At 45.6% G+C, this 22,428-nt stretch overlaps 8 protein-coding genes across 8 annotated transcripts; 4 read left to right on the forward strand and 4 right to left on the reverse strand.

The window, feature by feature from the left end:
- Positions 1-3,767: 3,767 nt before the first annotated feature.
- PHALS_10290 (uncharacterized protein) lies at positions 3,768-4,185 on the reverse strand (the record flags this gene model as incomplete). Its single annotated transcript, XM_024725686.1, has 2 exons — positions 3,768-4,093; positions 4,164-4,185. The coding sequence occupies 2 exons, from the start codon at positions 4,183-4,185 to the stop codon at positions 3,768-3,770; spliced, it is 348 nt and encodes a 115-aa protein (XP_024576438.1).
- A 272-nt stretch (positions 4,186-4,457) lies between these two features.
- PHALS_10291 (ammonium transporter family) lies at positions 4,458-5,999 on the forward strand (the record flags this gene model as incomplete). The annotated part of the gene is made up of 1 exon (XM_024725687.1): positions 4,458-5,999. One exon carries the CDS (start codon positions 4,458-4,460, stop codon positions 5,997-5,999), a length of 1,542 nt encoding a protein of 513 aa, XP_024576439.1.
- A 1,423-nt stretch (positions 6,000-7,422) lies between these two features.
- Positions 7,423-11,835, reverse strand: PHALS_10292 (Uncharacterized conserved protein; the record flags this gene model as incomplete). Its single annotated transcript, XM_024725688.1, has 1 exon — positions 7,423-11,835. The coding sequence occupies one exon, from the start codon at positions 11,833-11,835 to the stop codon at positions 7,423-7,425; it is 4,413 nt and encodes a 1,470-aa protein (XP_024576440.1).
- A 293-nt stretch (positions 11,836-12,128) lies between these two features.
- On the forward strand, positions 12,129-13,567 carry PHALS_10293 (eukaryotic translation initiation factor x-chromosomal; the record flags this gene model as incomplete). The annotated part of the gene is made up of 5 exons (XM_024725689.1): positions 12,129-12,228; positions 12,342-12,623; positions 12,962-13,231; positions 13,300-13,436; positions 13,517-13,567. 5 exons carry the CDS (start codon positions 12,129-12,131, stop codon positions 13,565-13,567), a joined length of 840 nt encoding a protein of 279 aa, XP_024576441.1.
- A 55-nt stretch (positions 13,568-13,622) lies between these two features.
- PHALS_10294 (Tetratricopeptide repeat-containing domain) lies at positions 13,623-16,145 on the reverse strand (the record flags this gene model as incomplete). Its single annotated transcript, XM_024725690.1, has 3 exons — positions 13,623-15,311; positions 15,381-15,992; positions 16,050-16,145. 3 exons carry the CDS (start codon positions 16,143-16,145, stop codon positions 13,623-13,625), a joined length of 2,397 nt encoding a protein of 798 aa, XP_024576442.1.
- Positions 16,146-16,241: 96 nt separating this feature from the next.
- PHALS_10295 (proteasome subunit beta type) lies at positions 16,242-17,492 on the forward strand (the record flags this gene model as incomplete). Its single annotated transcript, XM_024725691.1, has 1 exon — positions 16,242-17,492. One exon carries the CDS (start codon positions 16,242-16,244, stop codon positions 17,490-17,492), a length of 1,251 nt encoding a protein of 416 aa, XP_024576443.1.
- A 111-nt stretch (positions 17,493-17,603) lies between these two features.
- On the forward strand, positions 17,604-18,321 carry PHALS_10296 (proteasome subunit beta type; the record flags this gene model as incomplete). The annotated part of the gene is made up of 2 exons (XM_024725694.1): positions 17,604-18,094; positions 18,156-18,321. 2 exons carry the CDS (start codon positions 17,604-17,606, stop codon positions 18,319-18,321), a joined length of 657 nt encoding a protein of 218 aa, XP_024576444.1.
- Positions 18,322-18,469: 148 nt separating this feature from the next.
- On the reverse strand, positions 18,470-21,976 carry PHALS_10297 (aaa domain containing protein; the record flags this gene model as incomplete). Its single annotated transcript, XM_024725695.1, has 1 exon — positions 18,470-21,976. One exon carries the CDS (start codon positions 21,974-21,976, stop codon positions 18,470-18,472), a length of 3,507 nt encoding a protein of 1,168 aa, XP_024576445.1.
- Positions 21,977-22,428: the final 452 nt, after the last annotated feature.

The raw sequence follows: 22,428 nt of genomic DNA on the forward strand, positions 1-22,428 counted from the left end.
GGCACTGCGAGATTTACTCGTAGACTGTAGTCTGGACCAATCACCCGAGAACCAAGAAGGAAACAAGTCTGCTCACAAGTCACAGGAATTAAGAGTGTTGGCAGTCTTGGGCTTGGATCTTGGGCGGCTCCTCCGGGCTTGGAGGCAAGTGCTACCAATTGTAGTGTTTGGCAGATTCAGAAGTGAGCTTTATTGTTTTGGTTAACTGAAATGAATGGACATGAAATATGTAGTCGTCATCGTTGGATTGTTTGATCGTGTTTCTGGTCCGATGCTTTTCATTGGATAGGCGCTCTGACGTAATGGGTGACTGAATTGTGATTGGCTGCATTTGGGTGATACTCAGCAACATGTGCTTACGATCAACACGGTACCCAGGTGCGATCCACAAGATGGGTGAACATCTGTGGACACGATGGGTGCGGCTTTGTACTTCAATGTACCAATGTAATCGGTAACATCGAACATAACATGTTGCGTACGTTACATAGAGCATAACATAGTACATATGTTACAAGGTTCGTGGAACTGACATCCCGCTTCTACCTAGATTGGTTTGTCGCGGGGAGATGACAAAAGTCTGAAGGCGGGAGGCGCCCCACTGGGGAAGAACTGAGTTCTAAAAAGACGCAAAGTGGCAGATTCTCAGCAGAGCCTAGCCCCGAAGAGCTCCAAGCTCTTGAACACGGAATGTATATACAAGCAGGGCTTGCTGGTTGTGAAAGCGACCGGGGAGGGATTTATGAAGCCATGGAAGATCCTATCGACTCCGGGGCGGCGGGCAATTATGCTCGACGCTCCACGATAGAAAGAAGTCAGCTGTATGCTAAGGACGCTGAGGGCGCGGTAGATTGACATCGTCACTGTTCGCATAGCGACGAGAACATGTGTCACGATGCCGAAGATTCCTGTGGACCTCAGTGTCAAGTTTTTGACTTCGATAGCGAGGAACGCTGCTCAGGCTTAGACTTGGATTCAAGGTATGACCTCATCCTTGGTATGGCATGGCTGGAACACCATGAGCCATGGACTGACTGAAGGTCAAAGACCTTGGGAGCCACACGCACGTCTTCTGATAGAGCCTTTGTAAGTCATGAACCCACCTCTGCTAGGAGGCAAAAATCTTTTGGAGCGGGCACTGGACCGAAACAGTAAAGTGCTAGAGATCGGAGTACTCGAGTTGGTGAGCAAAGGTGTATCGGACAGGAGCCTCGAGCATGATTCGCAGGCTGAGCTTGGAGTAGCACGTAACCCACTGAGCGCTGCTCAAGTATCAAAGCGGTTACTGTATGCCAAGAGTGGCATGGTCGGCCAATGGCCGAGGCATCGAGGGCGAGGCCCCAGTGATGCGCGTGGAGTGGCACCTCATGCACTGAGCCCTGCTCAGGGCCCCGGAGGAGCAGAAAATTGGGCTAGCACTGGGGGCGTGGTCACACTGGTTTCGCCGAGACGTACAACCTCCGTGAAGCAATACCGGATGCTGTTGACCCATGATGTGGCTACCGTAGACAATAGCGCTTAGCTATACGCCCTCATCAACGGTATGACGAGGGAGGACGACGACAACATCACCCTCGAGGCTATTCCCCCGGTGGATGCTCTTCTTAAGCTGGACGAAATGCCCCTCGAACATATCGATGGTGCCTTGAAGGCAGGTGAATTAGCCGAAGTGGTCTTTATACGACCGGAAGAGGAGATCAACTCGTTGTCACTTCTGGATAAACTGTATCGGAGGACACCAAGAGGGTGCTGATCGCACGAAGTGGATCTTTGAGCCTGAAGGATCCCTCAAATCCGTACTATACTATGGTAAAAAAATTAAGACGTCGTCATCAAAGACCCGCCGTCGTCTCTAGCTTTGAACCGAGGTGTGCCTCATCAGATCGATCTGGTTCCGGGAACCAAATTTCGCGTAAGACGCCAATGACCCCTGCCCAAGGAGCAATGTGACGTCATCGACGCCTTCTTTCGTGCGAAGCACGGCGCAGGGATGGCGTGTGAGAGTAAGTATCCCACAAAACGTGGGTGTCGAATGGGCAGAACGGCAAGTGGCGTATCGTTCAAGCTTTTAGTAAGCTCACCGCTGCCATCATTCCGGTTTTCACGCCAATCCCAAGATAGGATGTTTCCGAGAACAATATGGTTGGATGTACAAAGTGGAGTGCACACGGATTAATCGATGGGTATTACCAATTTCTTATGAGAGCGAATGATCTCCCGCTGATAGCGGTGAGTCACTCTAGCGGGGTGTTTTGGGAGTGGCTGATGATGACCCAAGAACTGTCAATACACCAGCAAAATTTAATCGCCCTGTGACGCATTTGTTCAGGCCCCACCGGCCGTATGCACAGATATACATTGCAGAGGAACTTTGTTCTCTTTGCTTAGAGAAAGCTAACCTAAGGTCGCCGACCTTACGTTCTTTCCAAGAACCAGTACAAGTGTAGCGGATCACAATCCGTAACTTCTAAGTAATGAACCCTTACCAAGGCAATCAAACACTTCTTTCAAAAGCAAAACTGTATTCAGTTGTTGTTGTTGTGGCAGAGCCATCAATATCTAACACCTAGGTTTTCCTCATTATTGTAGTAACACCTAATTAATATAGCGAAACCTAATTAATATAGTGATAAGCATTACTACTGGCAATCCTGCCACGTGGTAGCTTCTTGTTACGGTGTAGCCACACCACTGTGTGATAACATTAACTGTGTCATACGCACCTTTGTACTGTAGTACAATCTTGTGCGACCCGCCCTTTCTTTCAATGGTTCGTGTCACCCCGTTACACTCTCCCAAATTAAAAATGTGAATATCCTTAATACACATTTAACGATCGCCTTATACGAGGCTCACGTGTCTGAGACACCTTTACGCTCATGAGAGCAACGTCAAACCTTATCCGCTCAATGAGCACTGTGTCTACGACACAAAAAATACCAAGCCTAGCTGGTGGCGAGGGCGCCCGCGGCTAAAGTCCTTCTTCTTCTGCACAGGGTGCATCTCCGGACAGTACGTCCGCGGCTTTACGGGAAGCACATTCCAAGCCCTCGGCAACTGGGCGTAAGGTCAGTGACCTTAGCTTAGCTTTCTCTAAGCAAAGAATAACGGCAACCCTGCTGCCAAAATGCTTCCTAAATTAGCTCTCACATCGTTCAACGCCAGATTTATCTGGCTAATATCGTCATTGCAGGTTCCGTCGATGACCGATCCACCGATCTATCGCTTCGCTGTCACATCGACTTGAGCTTGACTGAAGTTTTCAAGAAACCTGCCGTTACATATAATCGGTCTCGAATAGGAATTGCAAGCTATTGTCACTTAGACCATGATGTCGCTTCAAGGAGCCGGTAATATCACGAAAATTATAGTGTTTCGCAAAAAATGATGATGCTCCTCTTTACAAAAATTCACTAAGTGTGCTATAGGTCCTCGTCATCCAGTCACCAACTCGGTTTTGGTCAATACAGAGAATCAGCCGTGGGGTTGAAGCAATCGACAGTCCGGAGAATGGTCGAACAATGGATTCCAAGGTCGATCGTGTGCATGCTCCAGCTGCCCTTCGGACAGTTATTCGCTGAGCTCCCGTATTTAGTTTATGCAATTCACACAACAAGGAGAGCTCGCAGATGTAAATGACTACCTAACTAAATGGTGTTTCAGACATTGATGCCATATTCAAATAAAACTAACGAATCAGATCAGCGCTCAACGTGTTCAGTGGGGAAATAAGTTTAATTACATTAATTCTTCGGCAAAATGCCTTGCTACCTTACAATCCAGCAAACATACGAATATAATATACAAATTCCAAGTATAGGAGGGACAAGTGCAATGTCCCAGATAGGAGTCATGACACTCAAAATTCCATTCGGTGTTCTGGCGGAGTGATTACGATACTGCATGGGCAAGTCGGAAGTTGCGGGATCAAGCCTTCCCGTGACCGAAAAGTAGGTTGGGTCTGGTAATGCATGAAGTGGTCTTGGGACTTCGGGTTGTCTATTACTAGAAAAGGCTGAAATCTGGTTGCTTGATGTAAATCCTTCGGTAGACAAAATGGCTTTTGGGCTGTCTGCAAAAGCGGATTCATCTTCTAAAATTTCGGACATTTTTGTGAGGCCACATATTTAATCTGTAATGAAAAAACATTGTAATATCAAAACCTTTAAAGTCCGTGTCGAACATTAGGCGTTAGGCTGAATGAAGAAAGAGACCTCGGATCGCTTTCGTTATTTATCAACTGCGAAAACGGCCCAATGATTGTTAACTGAACGCACTATGATATTACAGGTTCGCGAACCGACACGAATGAAAAGTGCAAATGTCTCTTGCCTAACGCCTCTTGAATATGCTGTCCTGCAGAAGAGATAGGAGAATAAAACTTCATCACGTCACTTCATCTCTAGAGCACGTCAGTTTGCTATCTTGAATAGCTACGTTGCGACGCTGTTGCGAGTATGCTTGGTTTCCTACTACATCATACGTCCGTAGTCATCGTTGTAACTGCAGTTCTGTCATTCGGTGTATTAGTTATCTCAACCCAAACAAGCTCAAAGGCGATCATCACCTGCGATGTTTCTCAGTACCTTGATCGTACTAATAACAAATGTGTCAACTATTTTTCGCGAGGTGAGAAAGCTAGCAGCGCTTACGATGTACCCATCGACTCGGGTAACACTGCGTGGATGCTCATATCGAGTGCCATGGTGATGCTTATGACACCAGGTGTTGCCTTTTTTTATGCCGGTTTGGCTGGTGATGACATGGCATCCAACACCATGATGATGTCATTTATGAGCATGGCAATGGTGTCGATTCAATTCTTTGCCTTTGGATACTCTGCATGTTTTTGCTCGGAAGGCGTATTCTCGTGGGCCGGATACACCAACGTTGGCGCTAATGTCAGTGGTACATATGGTACACGTATCCCTCATCTCCTCTTCGCCTTCTTTCAGACGCAATTTGCTTCAATCACACCAGCGTTGATTAGTGGTGGCATTATTGGCCGCATGAGGTTCGGAAGCTATTTACTTTTCATTTTACTGTGGACTTCCCTTGTTTACGATCCACTTGCGCGTTGGATGTGGTCACATGAACTCGATCTCGACTGGAAGATCACCGCTATGGGATGGGAAGGCAAATTAGGTGCCTTGGATGTTGCCGGTGGCGCAGTCGTTCACGTCTCGAGTGGATTTGCCTCTCTTATAGCGGCAATAGTTGTGGGCAAACGATTCAATCACGGGGAGCCGGTGAAACCACACAATGTTCCACTTGTGATGATTGGAGCTACATTATTGTGGTTCGGCTGGTTTGGATTTAATGCCGGATCCCATGGTGCTGCTGACGGGATTGCCGCGATCGCTGCTATGAATACACATTTGGCAGCGTGTGCTGGATTTTTGACCTGGTCTGCTCTTGAGTTTAGTGTCCACAAAAAGGTGGAACTATGCGGTTCGGTCAGTGGAGCTGTTGCTGGACTCGGAGCTATCACTCCTGGCTGTGCCTACGTTTACCCATGGTCCGCAGTCATTATCGGTGTTGTTGGTGCTCTTACTGGTTTTGGAGCCGTTCATCTTAAAAACGTATTGCGTTATGATGACACCCTTGATTCCTTTGGTATTCACGGCTTGAGCGGTTTTATGGGTGGTCTGCTGACAGGTATATTTGCAACACCCGACATTAATCCGGCGATTAAGGGTGGTGTATTTCACGGTCATGGACAGCAATTCATTCATCAGCTTATTTCACAATGTGTGGCCGCTGGCTACTCAACAATAATGACATTTCTCATCTTGATGGCGCTCAAGTACACGGTGGGTCTTCGTGTTTCTGAGGATAAAGAGGTGAATGGTATGGATAACTCGTACCACGGCGGGCAGGCATACGACTATAGTGCTCACAGTGGACACAGCTCACCCAACCTTAAGATGGCTGAGCCGCCCTCCAGCGACTTTATGATGATGCCCTTGGCTCAGTCCAACCGACTGAGTGTAATATGAGACGTAATTATCTGAAGTCAATGAATGACAAGTATTGCGTGATCGAAGAAATGGAGCTCAATGGCACGGATGTCTTTATTAGGAAAGCAACTGAAGCCTCTAGACAAAATTTTCATCTACTGACAATGCCCAGTCTACGGAAGTAGTGCTCTCTTAAATCGCTTGAAACCCTCATCAAATTTGTGATGATAGATGTACAAATAAAGATTTTAAAATTGTGATTTCTTTCGTCGTGGGTTGACTGCTCATATCTTATTATTACTTTTCTGTTCAAGTGAAGCATTTGATGACGTTATGCAGCTTGAAATTGTGGTTTCTTGCGCTCATAACATTAAGTCTCATTCTCTAAGAGTACCCGGCATGAAGTTGAATATATACTTACATAAAAAAGTTACACTTTGAATTATGTTCTTAAACATATTCTGGAAAAACACTTGGTCATAATTCGATAGTTGAGCGTGATATATTTTATATTTTTCTCTCCTGAGTCTTGCATTACTAAAACTCTTGCAAACAATAGCATCAACCAGCACTTGGGTGGAGATGCTGCATTAAATATCTTGATCCTTTCACAGGTCTACACCAAATTTATAGTTGAAGTATTTATAATGGCATAACTCGTCTCAAGTTTCAAAAATTCGGCAAAATTTTTTCTATATCACTCAAGCTTACTTGCTTTGCATCAAACGAAGGCCCAGGCTCACAAGTTGGATTTTATCAACAACTGTGTCGGACAATCTGACAAGACCAGAATAATTAAAAGCAGCCAATTCACAATAGGCTGTCAACTTTTGATATACCCCGACATTGTTGACGTAAATTGCGTGGGCTTAGTTCAATTCACCAACATTTTTCTTGGACGAATCACTAAATATCATGTGCAGAGTTATATATGGAGAGAATGAGCGAGCAATATGGGACCATTAGTTGACAAAATTGCCGAGAAGAAAATCTGATAAATTTGTTCTTTTTGATTGACCTGCGCAAACAACACCTGTGGATTTCAATTTCATTGTCTACAGCAGGACATCCCATTGCAAAGTTAGCGCCTCACTCACGGTGTTCTGTGTGATCCTTTCTTCGTACGGAATCAGTCATCGACAGTGCTCAAGGGTTGCCTAATCCAAGCAACATTGTTTGAAAACGCGGTCCGGATGATTGATGCGATTCTTAGACCTGTTTTGTTTTCTGCGACACGGTCCAGCATCGAAGTATCGCAATTAAGTGTTCAAAATATTCATTTGTTACCGGAATCATCGTCTACATGCCTCATCGGATCTCTATTCAATCAAACATGTTTATTGACTTAGGTATCAAATGTGAGCTGTGATTAGTATTTGTTTCTATTGTCAACAGCACCAGTTCCTGTAGGGGCTTTCGGAGATTTCCAGAATACGGATCGCAATATTACAAAGTGATCACCTTACTTTGGGCTCCACATACCAAGGCGAGTATCAAACTGCATTCGAAGGAATTTGTTGTAGCGCACAAAATGCCTTCTGTCATGGATTTTAATCGCTTCGTCAACGCTTAAAATTACAAGTGGCCACACACCAAAAACCAAAGCCCAGAGAGACTGAGGGACTGACTGGCTCACAAAATGCCACAGAGTAACACCATCTGCACCAATTATTCCAGCACGGAGGATGCTGAAGATAAATTGTAAGCAGAGCAGCGCACATGCCGTAGTCACCCAGATGATGTTTCGAAGTGGAGATTGCTTAAATATACTTTCGCATCGGTACAAATATCCACATGACGAGGTCACAATGCAAATTCCGATTACTAACAACATTCCAGCTTCAGCACGATCCACTGCTGCTTTAACAGCGGCTGATCGTGGCATCATGGTTTCCAAATCAGTGTCTAGCACAAAATCCAACCATCGGTATTCATAAAAAATTTTTGCTTCAAAAGTATTCGGATCTGCAAAGTTGGACGCTTCCAAAGAGAAACCAAATAAACACTCAAAGACCGCAAGAGATAGCAAAACCGAAGGCACATGGCGTCCGATAAAATATGCAATCAATCGTGACAGATCCTGTTCCATGTCCAACTCTTCATTTTTGCGTGGAGTCTTTTTCATTATGCCTTTTTCACTTTCGGATGCAAGCATTGACAGACTGAGGGCTGGCACAAAAGCCCAAAGCAACCAGAAAATGGAGGCACAGGTCAGCTGCGGAACGTGTGGGAATGGTATGGCATATGAAGCGAGGATGATCGTGGCGATAAAAAGTTGCGATACAAAAATAAAGGTGTTCAACTGATAAAAATTGGTGAGCATACGTCGTCCCAGCCTGATAAGCTCAATTAAGTGAGCCACGCTAGCATTTCCCCCCACTGTATTTTTGTTACCATCTGAAGACTTTGAGCATTGATTGCTCACACCATCTGACGAACTATCCAAACGAAAAGCACACGCTAACGTGTTCAAAATGTGACTAAACTGAATATCCTCATCAGAGAGCACAGAAAGTTCTTTTCCGTGCGGAATCGGTTTATCAAAGAATGCATGTACGCCACCTTGCAATGCGATTGCTAAATCAGCTTTTGAAAATAGTGGGGCATTACTTTCCTTTACCGATGAGCCAACACCCATGACTACTTCATGATTTTCCTGAAAAATCGATATCATCTCGCTTATCGTGTCAGGTGTGCTATCCGTGTAAAGTGACACCAATAGCGGAACATTGTCCACCTCGGCAAGATGCCGTTTGATCGCTTCAACGCCATGCGGTAATCGAGCTTTAACGTCCCAGTCTGAGTAGTTTGATGTCATGCGATGGGGATCCGGGCCATCGCTTATTAGAGGGCGGAGCGATATAGCACAGTTCCAATCTGTCTCAATCCCCATTTTCTCGGCAAGCATTTTGCTCCTACGCATATTGCGTGGAGAAAAATACACAAATCGAATACCACATGCGTCCAAGTCTTCGATAAAGTCAGGTGTGTACTGTTTTGGCTGAACGCCAGTTGCGACCATACCCAAAAAGATCTGATCATCTTGCATACGCCATAGCATTGAATCCTTTTGAACAGAGTTCGTTTCGGATGGATGCAGCCCCATCGACGATTCAATGTCGCTCATTGTAAAATGTCCATGCCGCTTGGTGGGCGGTGTAAGCTGGCCACTAGGAAGGGCTCCGGTAGACTTGGTATTTCGTGGCTCCAACGAGCACTCTCGGTCCAAAGACATTTCATGAACCGAGTGCGGGGAAACAAGTGGCGAATTCGGCCCTGCAAGTTGACTTGTGCGTATGCACTCTTGCTCAAAACCTTGGCCATCGCCCTTGTTGCGTGAAAGCGGCATTCTGTTTCGTGCAGCATCTAATTGAAGAGAATTGAGCTCGCCAGCCGCACTATCGTCAACAAGATACACTGGCGGCAAGGGTTCGTCCAGCTTACTTTGCTGACTCTTGTCCGACATTTCATCGGGCGAACTATAAGAATTGCTTCCATGGCCATTTGAAGTACAACTCCTGAAAAGATTATTGAGCTTGGACGGAACTGGAACGTAGGAAAATGCAATACAATCCAAATCCTCGACACGCCACTGGTTATACATTTCGAGTATCGCACGTTGTTTGTCATGTGAAAGCGGGCATATTGACTTGCCATCCCAGTACTCACTACAATGCGCCAACACAACCGTTGGGTGGCCACGAGAAAGCAATTGGTGGCGATGCGACCGCTTATCAAGTACAACGGTTGAATAAAGATGCGACTTAAGATTTCCTCTATACCGCGTGTCTTCCTGGCCCTGATCATGGTGATCACTGGAGTGTTCATAGTGCGCCAGTCGAGGGCAAATAATATGGATAGACTGTCGTCTTTGGAACATTGTCAAATCATGAGCGACCGAGAAGCCCATCTCACGAGAAAGATTAAGCAAGTGTTTTGGGAATGGAAGCATCCTAATGTGAGCTGACAGTCGCTGCATACAGCTTCGCAGGTACGGGTCTATAGCACCATCGTCCTCGCTTGACCAAAGCGCTTCATTTACAAGATATTGCATACTATCTTCGTAATGTCGCACAGCATTTTCGTTATCGTTGACCATGATTGCAAATCCAATCGGTTTTAAAGATGGCAATTGGTGCTTCCACTTAGGATCTTCAAATTGCAAACCAGTATCACAACTGCGTTCAGCATGCAAGTCTAGGACTGTTGTATTGCTGCCTTGTTTATCGTTCAAAAGGAAGATTTCCTCCACAGATGGCGTTTGCTCACACAATATATCATCATCAAAGCAACATAGCATTGTGATGCTACCCAAGCGCTCCAAAAGACGGAATGAGCGAAGTGGCACAGGAAGAAATCGCCGGTCGGATAAATGCGCGAGCTTGCAATACATGACACGAAATCGAAGCACCACCAGAAAATACTGAAGTGAACGCCTGGTTGCTGACTGCTTTTGGGCCTTTTCCGAGCGCAACTTTTCGCGATCTTCAACGTCATATATATCGGGCGCGGCAATCGATGTTGCTTTCAAAAATGATGTCATGGCACTGTCTGTACGAGAAATTTGCTCGCCATCACGTCGTGTATCAAAATTTGATTTTCTCACAGCTTCAGCTTGAGTCTTAGCCTCCTGACACTCCTTTTCAAATGATGCTGCATTCTGGTCATTATCTTGCATTTGTATTCCTGTTGGTTCTAAAATATTATCAAATGATCCTAAAATGGATGCAGTTGCCGCAGCCTCAGCAACGAACAACACTAGTGGCGTATTCAGCGACGCAAAACACAGCCAGATTCCAATAGGTCCGAGCAAAATGTGTGTAAGCAAGGTTTCTATTGAGCGATGCTGCATCAATGCGCGTAATGCAATGGCCACGAGCACTAGAACTGAATATAGCGTGCATACATACACGGCCAATTGTCGTGCTTGTATCTGTAGCTTTTGTGTGGGTGTCAGGGGTCGTCTGATTCGGAAGAGAGCGTCTTCAATATCTCTGAGCACAGGTGTCTCCAGCATTTCAAAAATTCGCATTTCACCACACAATTTCAACAGCAAGGGTGGATCAAATGTTGCCGTGCATCTCGTCGTATCTTTTCCATGTCTGCTATTCCAAGACGGCAATTTGCATCCTCTTGCATACACGTGGCATTGTTCGTTTTGATTTGTTTCCACAGATTGCACATCTCCCGGTGCGATATCTCCACTCATTAATCCCACCACATCACCTTCGACCAGCAAATTCATAGGCAATCGAACCCACTGATTATCGCGGTAACATGCGGCGTAGCTATTTGAAGGTAGCAGCACTGTCGGCTGAATTTGGCTGTTTAGCCAAATGGGCACTTCATCCGGATCTCCTTTATCTTTGCTCTTGGGTAGCATCTCTTGTACTGCTACACGTACTCTTTCGGCCATTTCTGCATGATGTCGACGCTTCTGCGTCATGTTAAGTAGCACGTTTCCAGCTGCAGCGGCCACTAAAAAGAGCCCTTCACCTACTCCCGCTCTATATCGATCCCACTTCAGTCCCGCAAAATTTCTTACCGCGTCAGAAAATCGGAAAATGGCGCAAAGCGCTAGCAATATCGAGAATGGGTCGCGGAACTCGGTTGTACCATTTGATGAGCTCTCCTTCTCGTGAATCTTATGCTCAATGGCTTGAAGTAGCCGCTTACGAGCCACTTGTGTGGGAAGTCCCACCATTCGGCATGAGGAATGCAGGTCTGACATATTCTTGGAATTGACGCAGAACGTATCGTAGCTAGAGGTGGCGTCCATGGAGCGGCGCAGGGAATGATTTTGTGGGCGCGGATTTTTGCTTGACAGAACCTCGCGGCGCCTCCATGGAGCATTTAAACATGTTGGGGATGTCATCGAAGAACTCTTGCGACTACGAACACGTTATACGGCTTGAAGATATAGCGCGACGAGTGCGCACATACCAATAGTGGTTGTCAATTGATATGCGTTATAAAAACAGCAAAACCAGCCATAAAAATCAGAAAAGAATGGACAATATTGTAAAGCAAATTTTTAATAAAAAAAGCCCTGAGCATAAAAAGACTCAAGATGCTTTTTAGCCGTGGATTGGTTTAAATTCCTTAGTGTGCGAACCATTCGAAGATTGCTGTTACATCACTGCAGGACTCGACAGCGAAGAAACGAAGATGCCGAAGAACAAGGGAAAGGGAGGAAAGAATCGCCGCCGCGGTAAAAATGATAATGAGGAAAACAAGCGCGATCTTGAATTTAAGGAGGATGGCCAGGGTGCGTTATTTTGCTTCATTTGCGACCCCATTAACGTGTTTAAGTCATGTATACATACTCATGAAGGAGTTTGTCTAATGTATACAATGTATACGCTTTGAAATCATGCGCAGAATATGCACAAGTGGTACGGATGCTAGGTAATGGACGTTTAGAGGCCTACTGTTTCGACGGTGTAACGCGTTTAGGCCACATTCGAGGCAAAATGCGTAAGAAAGTGTGGGTTGGCGCGGGAGACATCATTCTTGTGAGTCTACGCGAGTACCAGGACGGAAAGGTGGACGTTATTCATAAATACAATGCCGACGAGGCTCGCAGTCTCAAGGCCTACGGTGAACTTCCCGACAACGCACGCATTAATGAAACAGCGGTTGACATGGCAATGGAGGGCGACGGTGAGGATGACATTGGTTTCGACTTTGACGACATTTAAACAGGTTGCAGAGAAAACAACAAATCGACATTGCTTGCCATGACAGCCGATAGCTGTAACGTACTGTACGAGAAGGCGCGACGACGAGGACTTATCCGCCTTGTTGTTAGTCAAATGATGTCGTTAAGGATGCGGGAGTAACCTGACAAGTGGGCGAAAGTGACGGGAAATACCGTTAACAACGCGGTATGGTCAATTGTGGCTTGGAGTGATTCCCCGCTAGATTTGATTTAATATTGGAATAGAATCTTGGTATTTTGCTTGCTCGCTATTTATATCATTATCAATTTCTTGGGTTAGAACAGCATTGGTTCCTTACGATTGTGGAGATGTCCGCGACTCAAATTATGAAAGATATGCCGAAGTTGTTGACGGAAGTACCACGATCACTTGTGCCTGTAAAGCCTATCCGTAAAAAAATTGCCGAAAGCGACTCACAAATTCGATATCAAATGAAAGTTAATGCACAACTAAATGATGCGAACGAAAATGCCATGGAAATGGCTACAAGTCCGCGGGTGAGGATGCGCTTATCGAGTGCAAAGGAAAGCGCCGGCATTTACAGTATGGGTGCGTAGAAACTAGAAAGGTAGCTGAGTTTTGGCTGAAATATTGTATTGTATTCATATCTGCATTAGTTTGTGAACAAAGCGAAGTTGTTCAGTGGATGACTGCATGTCATCCAGACCTGACAGCATTTGGGGTGGATCTCGAGCAACGTGGGTACCATACACTTAGCAGCATTGCATTTCTCACTGAAGAAGACATTGACGGCGTAAGAAATGTGGCGTTGCGGCACTTGCTTTTAAGTACCCTTACTATGTTGCGGCACGAGTTGTTTCGCATGTGATCAAGGCATTTTTCACAAGCTCTTCAGCAATGATGTATGGCGACTTTGACAAATAATTTACCAATGTGGCCAAGTCAATGCCTTGAATAAAAGTTGATCTAATTTAATTTTCTAAGATTCTGGACCTTCATCCAGATTAGATTTTATATCATTGTCGTTGCTTTCCGCATTATCATTATCTTCCATCTCAGCTGATGGCACGACATTCAAACTAGCAGTTGGGGTGTCAGTGTCGTGTAGCGTTTCATCTTTTATTGCATCTTCACTATTCGTTTCTAATGACTCGCTGTTGGAGTGGTTAACAGCACACCCAGTCTCCAAACTGCTATTGTAAATGGGGTAATTGTAAATTAGTGGAAGCTCAATGGAGTCGTAAGAAATCACACTTGTGGGATTTGGTGTCACTTCGTCATTGAATGCATAAACATTTGAACTTTGAAAGTTGTTAGCGTCATTTACACCTTTGAAAGCTTGTAAATGGTTGGAATCGAAAACTGCCTTGTCCAAATTGCCGATCGTCAAATCATTTTCCAGTACGTCGACCGGGCCAGGATCTCTTGGTCCAGAAGCTCTTGACCTCAAGTCGCCAGAACTTTCTGCATATGTTGTGCTGATTACTTGGTCTACCTCGAGCTGCTGAAGAATCGCGTCGCTAGTGTCATTTCTGCTATCCTCATCATTTAAAACTCCAGCCACATCGCCAGCATGTAAAAGATCTTCTCGATCAGTTTCTTCCTCCTCCAAAAGCTGGTCTCTTTTTTCAACACTTGCGTCAGCTGCATAAACATCAAGGGCTTCTTCGCCATCCGTACCATTCATTGTCACCTTCAGCATTTCACTTTCCAGCACGGGATCAACAATTTGGTCGAGACTGTGCATCATCTGCGCTACTAAATTGGCATCTTCTATTGGTTCTTCCAATGAACAAATGAACTTGGAACTAAGTCCGAGCTCTTTATTCATGACCCTTATGTCTTGAGAAAGACTTGCAACACCCACGTCGGAAATAGTACAACTATTCATCTCTGTCAGAAGAGGAGATACATAGCTCCTCCTCCCTGACGCATCATTCAATTCATCGTTCTTTTTTGTCGTAATTTCTTCGCTAAAGAACCCACCAAAGATACTGTCAAATGTCAAGCCGCTTAAATCATCAGCCTGACTCGCCAAGGTCGTTGTATGTGCTATGGGCTTCAAATATTCATCATTGCGATTTCTCTGACTTATGCAAACTGTTGATAGAGATTTTCTGACGACGTCTTTGCTATCTTTACGCTTATATGTCAAAGTTTCTGCCTCGATGTTAGTTGATATCATTACATTTTGACTGGTATTGTTTATACGTGATCTTGTCTCATCCTCGGATAAAGTTCCACCAAAACTAATTTGAGGATTGGGAAATATATCTGTCGGGGACGAATTCAAAGCAAACGACTCAACGTCGCCGGGCGCAGAAAAGCCCCTGCTGAAAAGATATTGATCTTCCAGCGGCGGTAACACACATAAAGGGGCCCTTGGTATAACTTCCGAACTAAAAGTAGGCGGTGTGTAAATCTGCAAGCCATTCGAACCATCCGAATGCATTTCTCTCTTCGTCACCGAATTTGGTATTCGACGCGGTCGAATTCGCGGCCTTGATGAGAGTCTTGCATTGGCGGCATTTTTTATACCCTTTTGTACAGATCTTGGCCGCACACTCACCTTTGAAGCCAGCAATCGCTTCACAGCTAACCAAGAATCTCGAATAGTTGTTGTAATTGAATGGTCGGGGCCAAGATATCGCTCAGCAAAGCCAACTCCCTGCACTCAAATCATAAAACACTCTCATAAGAAGACAATTTGTCTAAACTCTAGCAAAATCAGCGCCACCTTCTCGTAGCTTGCAACAGAATGGGCATATTCCTTAAGGAATTCATGCTCAACGCCAATGTTGTGGTACGCAATGCACATTACCGAGATACGGTCAAGTCTTGTGCTTGGTATATCTCCAGTTGATGCATCAGTAACTCCTCCGATCATATCTTTGTCAGCAGCCAGAACTTTTTGCAACGTGATAATAGCCTCTTGTGCATGATTCAAGGCTTCTTGATGTTTCCCTAACTGCGAAAGAACGGCACAGATATTAAGTTGCGTATCTGCAGCACTGCGAATATTTTTTAACTTTGTTTCCAAAGCCAGCGCCTGTTTCAAACTGCTCATAGCTGCATGGAGTTTACCCAATCGGCGATAGTAACATGCAAAGTTATTGAGCGTGGTGGCTCGTTCGACTGGGTGATGGCATTGAGTTAGCACTTCTGCCTTCTTTAAAAGTTCAAAGGTTACTGCATAGTTGTCTTGCTGCAGAAAGCTCATGGCCAATAGATTGCACATATCAGAAAGTGCTCGACAAGCCTGCACAACCTCCTCGCTTTCAACTCCAAAAAAATGACGTCTCATAACTAAAGCTCGTTCCATACAGTCAAATGCTTTGAGATAGTTTCCCTACATCACAGAATTGAGTTTCGAAGGCAAAGTAAGTTCGACGTGCCATTGACCTACAGCTCCTTGTTGATGAACACATTCTTCATCAAGTCGGTGCAGCGTCTCTAGCTCATACTGTTCGCTGCGCGCACCGTTTTGCTCTTTATTACGCATCCGTTTGAATAAACTGATACATAGACAAAATTCTTAAAATACCATTTCTTCGTGTGTCTTTAACAATCAACAATATCAACATCAAATTCTGCAAACATGGTCCCGGAAACTGATCAAGACAAGCTGCCGACTGAGCAAGTTCGTCAAGCATTGAGTCGCAAGTACTCAACTCTACGCTATAAAGTCGAGTATAATAGCTACTTGTCCAATCACCTGTTGCATGCGGTCGTGGCATTACACGATCTCGGTGCAAATGAGCAAAAGATCGCTGATTATGCCGCGCACTATTCGCAAAAGCTTGATGTCGAGGATCCAGATCACGAAGACGTTTACGAGCATGCTGCAACAAAAAGCATGCTTGATGATGATCAAATTCAAATGTTGCTTGGCAAGCGCCAAAATTACGACGCTTTACTTGCTTATTACGCACAGGACGTCAAGAAGTTTGGCGTTGATGGAGCAGTGCGCAAACATTTGCCTCACCTCTATAGTGGCTTAGCTGGCGCTCTGATGCACGGCATTATTCAACTCGGCTATGCCTATCACATTGGAGGTGATCGTCTTGTCGCGGAAGGTCTCGCGTATCTGCATTACAGTTACTTGCCATTTAACGAGCCTATCATGCCTCTTAGCCAAAATCTACTGCTACAATTTACTCGCCAAACTGTTTATGAAGTGGTTGACGCAGTCACTAGCAACGCTTTCCTACGGTCAGAACAAGATCGTGTTATGTCCATCTCGCCTGTGAAGGACCTCGATATTGGCTGGATTCAGCGTGGTCTTAATGTTTTGTCCGGCCACTTGACGCATAATAGTCCTAGAGCTTTTGCATTTCTCTGGGAGAAGGTCAATGAGTTTGATTTTTCCGACTTTGACGGTACCCATGCGCTCGATATGATAATGTGGTTGTATGTCATGCTACAACACAATGATTTTATTGTTCTTCACGCCGTTACATCAGCCTGGTCGATTCAGCGATTGGAGAACTTGCTGTCACTATCTGACAGGACTAAGGCTTGGCGAGTGTGGTTTCACGTGGCTCTATCAGCGCTGATAACCTCTCGTGCGCGTGATTTTCGTATGCAAGATGTGTGTCCGCCGGAACAAGAACTAAATTCTCGCCTTGCTGAGCTTCCGACATGGTATCAATTACGTGAAATGACAATCGCTTTACCTGGATTCCCAGACGAGCATGTATACAAATTGGTACAGGTGGCTTGCGACCACGTTCATGCTGGAAAATCTAGCGGCTTCTTATCAGCTACCGAGCGCGACTTTGTCGCTCGTACCGCCGCCATTACTGTCATTACGTCTCCATTTAAGCCGTACACGCAGCAACTTGACTAGTGCATGTTGATAGTTACGAAGTCAATGTACACCACATTATTGTTATCTGTTTTCGTTTGATACAATTTACAAGTGTATTCTTTTCCCCTGTAAAGAAGAAAGGATCTTACCATGACCAAGTGTGAAGTAGACGAAGCTTCGTATCTAAAGCCAGGCGAGGTGGATGCCGGTACGTCCATTATTGCGGTACGCTTCAAGGGTGGCGTTGTACTAGGCGCTGACTCACGCACGTCCACGGGAACGTATGTCGCTAACCGCGTCAGTGATAAGCTCACGCCGCTACACGACAGATTGTTTTGCTGTCGCTCGGGATCAGCCGCGGATACACAGGCACTTAGCGACTATGTGCGGTACTACTTGAGTTCGCATAGTATAGAGCTCGGACGTCTACCTAAGGTAGGCACAGCTGCGAATCTTTTCCGTTCGCTGTGCTACCACAACAAGGACCGCCTACTCGCAGGCATTATCGTGGCTGGTTGGGACCCTGTGAAAGGCGGTCAGGTGTTTTCTATTCCAATTGGTGGAGCAATGGTGGAGCAAGATTTTGCCATAGGTGGTAGTGGTTCTACGTACATCTACGGTCTCGTGGACTCAGAATACCGGTGAGTACAATAAATGTTTGTTTGCAAGAAGTAGGAGTTTGACGCTATTTTATGATTAAAGACCGGACATGACAATGGAAGAATGCCAGCATTTTGTTAAAAAAGCACTGGCGCACGCTATGGCACGCGATGGAAGCTCCGGTGGCGTCATTCGTACTGTCACTATTACAGAGAACGACGTGGTGCGAGACTACACGTGTGGCGACGATATCCCCTTTATCATCTAAAGTGCTGTGGCGTGCTGAGTTAGCGAGATGGCGAAACGTAGAGAGATCAAAGATTAGCCAGAGTGAAAGAATGAAGGATATACTGCGTTACCATGTATACATGTACTGCTTTGTAGCCTTCAATTTCATACATAAATTTACTTACAGCCTAAACAAAGAGATTGTCCATGGCCCCCGCACCGCCACGAGCTTTCTGTCGCTCAATCTCTGCGGCATCGGTCAAATCCTTCATCGTAATCACGCGCTTTGCTTCCTCGCGTAAAGCTGCACTTGCTGCAGCTCGAAACACAGCGTCGCTAATAGCTGTATTACTCAAATCATAGCGCTCAGCAAGTCGACGGAAATCAATTGGTTTGTTCATATCCAGTGGTGCATTGGGTGGAAAACATGCACGCCAAAGCTTTTCACGCAGCTTTGCATTGGGATTTCGCATCTCTACTACAAACTTTAAACGCCGACAAAACTCTGACTGCACTAGAGACGCAGCAGCCGCTCGTTCAACATTTGCCAGCAAGATCGTCGTACTTGGAAACGTATTCATGAGCTCCAGTAGCCGCATGACTTCAATGCGAAAGCGAGGAGAGGACTCGAGACTATCCAGTGGGATAATACCACCTTCAATATGACTGCCGAAAGACTCAAAACCTGTAAGCACAAGCACGGCATCCATCAGTCGAGCATCGTCAAAAACCGCTCTAAGGGCTTTCCGGGTCTCAGCAGCCGAATCAGCTGCAAGTTGTCCGAAGCCCACGACTTTGAGCGGACGACCAATTTCAAAGCCAATGGCCTTGGCAGCATTAAGCTTTCCAATGCCTACTGGGCCACAGATAAGCACGCTCACTCCCTTTTGCTGCTTGTTCGACTGACCAAAATCAAAGCCCCACTGACCGTAAATGACACTGCGAGCCTTCTCAAACTGCACAATGCGGCGCAATTTATCTTTTACCGAGTCTTCCACAATAAGTTCATCCAGTCCCGTAGTCGGTACAACACGGTGATCAAACGTCTTCATGTGCAGACTACCACGCATCTGCAGTGCACATCCTGCAACAATATCAGCTTGGGAAATCACAGGCGACTCGGCATCCCTTGCGATTGCTTTCAAGAGAGCGGACAAAATGGCATTCTTGATGAATCCACCACTGAGCTCATACTTTAAGGCAATTGCATCCCAATCAATTCCATCCTCGGTTTTCAACGAGCCACGCATTAAAAGGACATCCCAAATTTTTCGTCGCTGAATGTGATCGGGTGCTTTGAACTCGAACACGGCCGTAATACGACGGTGCATGGCTTCATCCAAGTCATACGGACGGTTTGTAGCAAGGAATACAATCCCTTCATAACGTTCAATCTCCGTCAGCAACGCATTCAACAGTCGGTCGCCTCCGCTGTCTCGCTGCCGAAAGATATTCTCACACTCATCAAAAAACAGTACGGCATTACTCATATCTGCTTCACGGAACAGACCTCGCAAATCGGCATCCGTTTCCATTCCCTCATGCCGTTTTCCCTGCAGCGACGGAAAATCCACCAGAAGCACACGTTTTTTTAAATGATGAGCTACAGCATTGACTGTCATCGTCTTACCAGTGCCGCTGGCACCGCATAACAACAACACTAAACCTGCTCCGTACGCCATTCCAGCTTGCTCCAGTCCACTTTTCTTGCGATATCTCCGAAAACTTTCATAGCTCTCAACTGTCTCTAGTATCGTGCTCTTGTGTTCCTCCGGCAGCACCACTTGGTCCAGCTGGACTTTCGGAGTGTACAAATCCGAGCCTTCCACAAGCTCATTCATCTCCGTGTCAAGGCCCACCACCCAGTCCAAGACCCGACGGTCCAACTCTACGCGTTGATCAACAAGATCACCCGCTGTCGAATGCCATCGCCCGCGATGAAGCTTCACAAGTCCACGAGACAGCAATCGCGAAGACTTATAAAAGAAGACACGATGAGCCACTTGTTCCTGAAAAGTATCGCAAAATATAGATAAAATCTGATTAATGATTACACTCTCATCCATGCGCTGAACTGGAGACGTATCCACGCCATCAATGAGATTTTTAATCACTGGTGAAATTGTCTTTCCGATAAGCATTACGATCACGTTTTGTTCAAAGTGGTTGAGTTTGAATTTCACTGCTAGCTCTTCAAGACGCGGTAATGGGAGATCCGCTTGACGGGTCAGAGCCAATCGGTGCTGTGACCGACGGCTGTAAACGCGCTGCTTGGCTTTGAGCTCCCGTCGACCAGCAGACGCTGGGGCAGACGATTCCCAAGGCTGTTTTGTACCTGCTTCCTTCATCTGGTCTTTTACACGTGCGCCAGACGCTCTAATTGCAAAAGCAACAACCTGAAATCGATCTTCTAGATACTCTAGCTGGTTTTCTGGACTATAAGCCTTCAATTCACTCGAATCCATCAAAGACGACAGCAAATGACGATTTCCACTACCTGCTTCAGCTGATCTTAGCAGTAGCTGTTCATCTGCTTTTTCCTGACGCTTTGCACGCTTGCTATCACTTTTGTACTTACCGATAAAAGAAAACGCCGAACCATTCGAATCTTCATTATCGCCACGATCTTCCGTCTCACTCTCACTGGTTGCATTACTGTTGTCCATGTCTTCGTCTTCTCGGTCTTCATCCATTTTTTCCCTATTACGATCGCGCTTCTGACCAGCCCCCGCAATTTTAGTACCTGAAATCGAAGACGAGTCCAGCACCTCGCCAAATGACATACCTTCGTCTTTTAATAACTCCTCCAGCGCCGTTTGACTTACTTTTAAAGCCTGATTACTCGTCAAATGCCGTCCAAGTAGCACACGCACACATATGTTCGACAATGTTAGACTCGTGTAGTATGTCTCTTCATCTACAAGAAGTGTGCCTTCCTTCACGTGTTCTCTCTCATCATTACGAAATTCAGCAATATCGACTTCCGACAGTCCCGATAATCTTTGATACGTCAAGACACGACGTTGTACATCTTCATCCAATATCTGGTACCGCACAGCATTGCTTTGACAGCCCTGCATGACCACAAGCAAATGCAAAAGTGTTGTCTCTTCTGCTGAAAGCTTGTATAGTTCAGCAAGTCGGAAAACTCGAGGCAATCTCTTGCCAGCCTGTTTAGTCGCAGCCAAGCGGCATTTTGCCAGATCATCCACATAGTTTTTTAACCTCAATAAGAAACTAACGCGCTCTTCCATGTCTTGACGATTGGTCAACGTCGTCTTCTCCTGTTCTTGCTCCACCGTGATCGAGTCTGGCTTCGTCACGCTTAAAGAAAACTCCATAAATGCAACTTCGTATAGAAAAATCACCATAAAATGCATCTCTGTGAACCAGAACCACTGTGCATCTCCTTCCACAGATAGTTGTGTCTCGTCGCGAGGATCGCGTTGCATTTCTGGCCAAAATTCGATAAGTAGCGCACGCACAAAGCCGAATCTTCCTTGCAGCAATTCAATAATAATAGCGTACTCATCTTTAATTCTTGCGAGAGCGAGAGGCTCAGCAATATTCGTCACCTTCGTCTCAGCCGCAGCCAGCTCACCATTCGGGACCACTGTATCAGTCAATTTGGAAGGTGTACTAGGGCTATTCTTTTTAGAAGCTACTGTGCCGCGCTTACGCTTAGTTTGTGCCATCACAAAGACGTTTGAGGAAAGAGTTGATACGGTGCTTTGATGTCTGCCAGTCATACTTTTAAAATAGAGACGATTGATTGGTTTAGATCGAATAATAGTCTAATGAGAATTTGAGTCGGTAATAAGCTGCAATTTTCAATTACAGTCACATGGCCCTATTTTGTGCTGACCAAAAAGTTGTGGATTATGGCTACATATAACCGCATATTGGAAAAAGCTGTCTAGCGATGCTTATCGCCTGCGCGTTACAACATAAGTTCAACTAGTTTTGCTAACGACTTCAGCATGTCTTGCTCGCGTATACTATCTACCTTGCACTGACCTCGCACAGAAGGAGAAGCGATTCATACAATACCTGCAACAAGGTTACATGTGCCCTCGTAAGAAAGTGCTTGTAACGTAATCATATCAATATTGACGCTTCCAGACGTGCTACAGCAAAACTGATTCGA

Source organism: Plasmopara halstedii (assembly GCF_900000015.1).
Source record: "Plasmopara halstedii genome assembly, contig: Scaffold_470, whole genome shotgun sequence".
NCBI classification, from domain to species: domain Eukaryota; phylum Oomycota; class Peronosporomycetes; order Peronosporales; family Peronosporaceae; genus Plasmopara; species Plasmopara halstedii.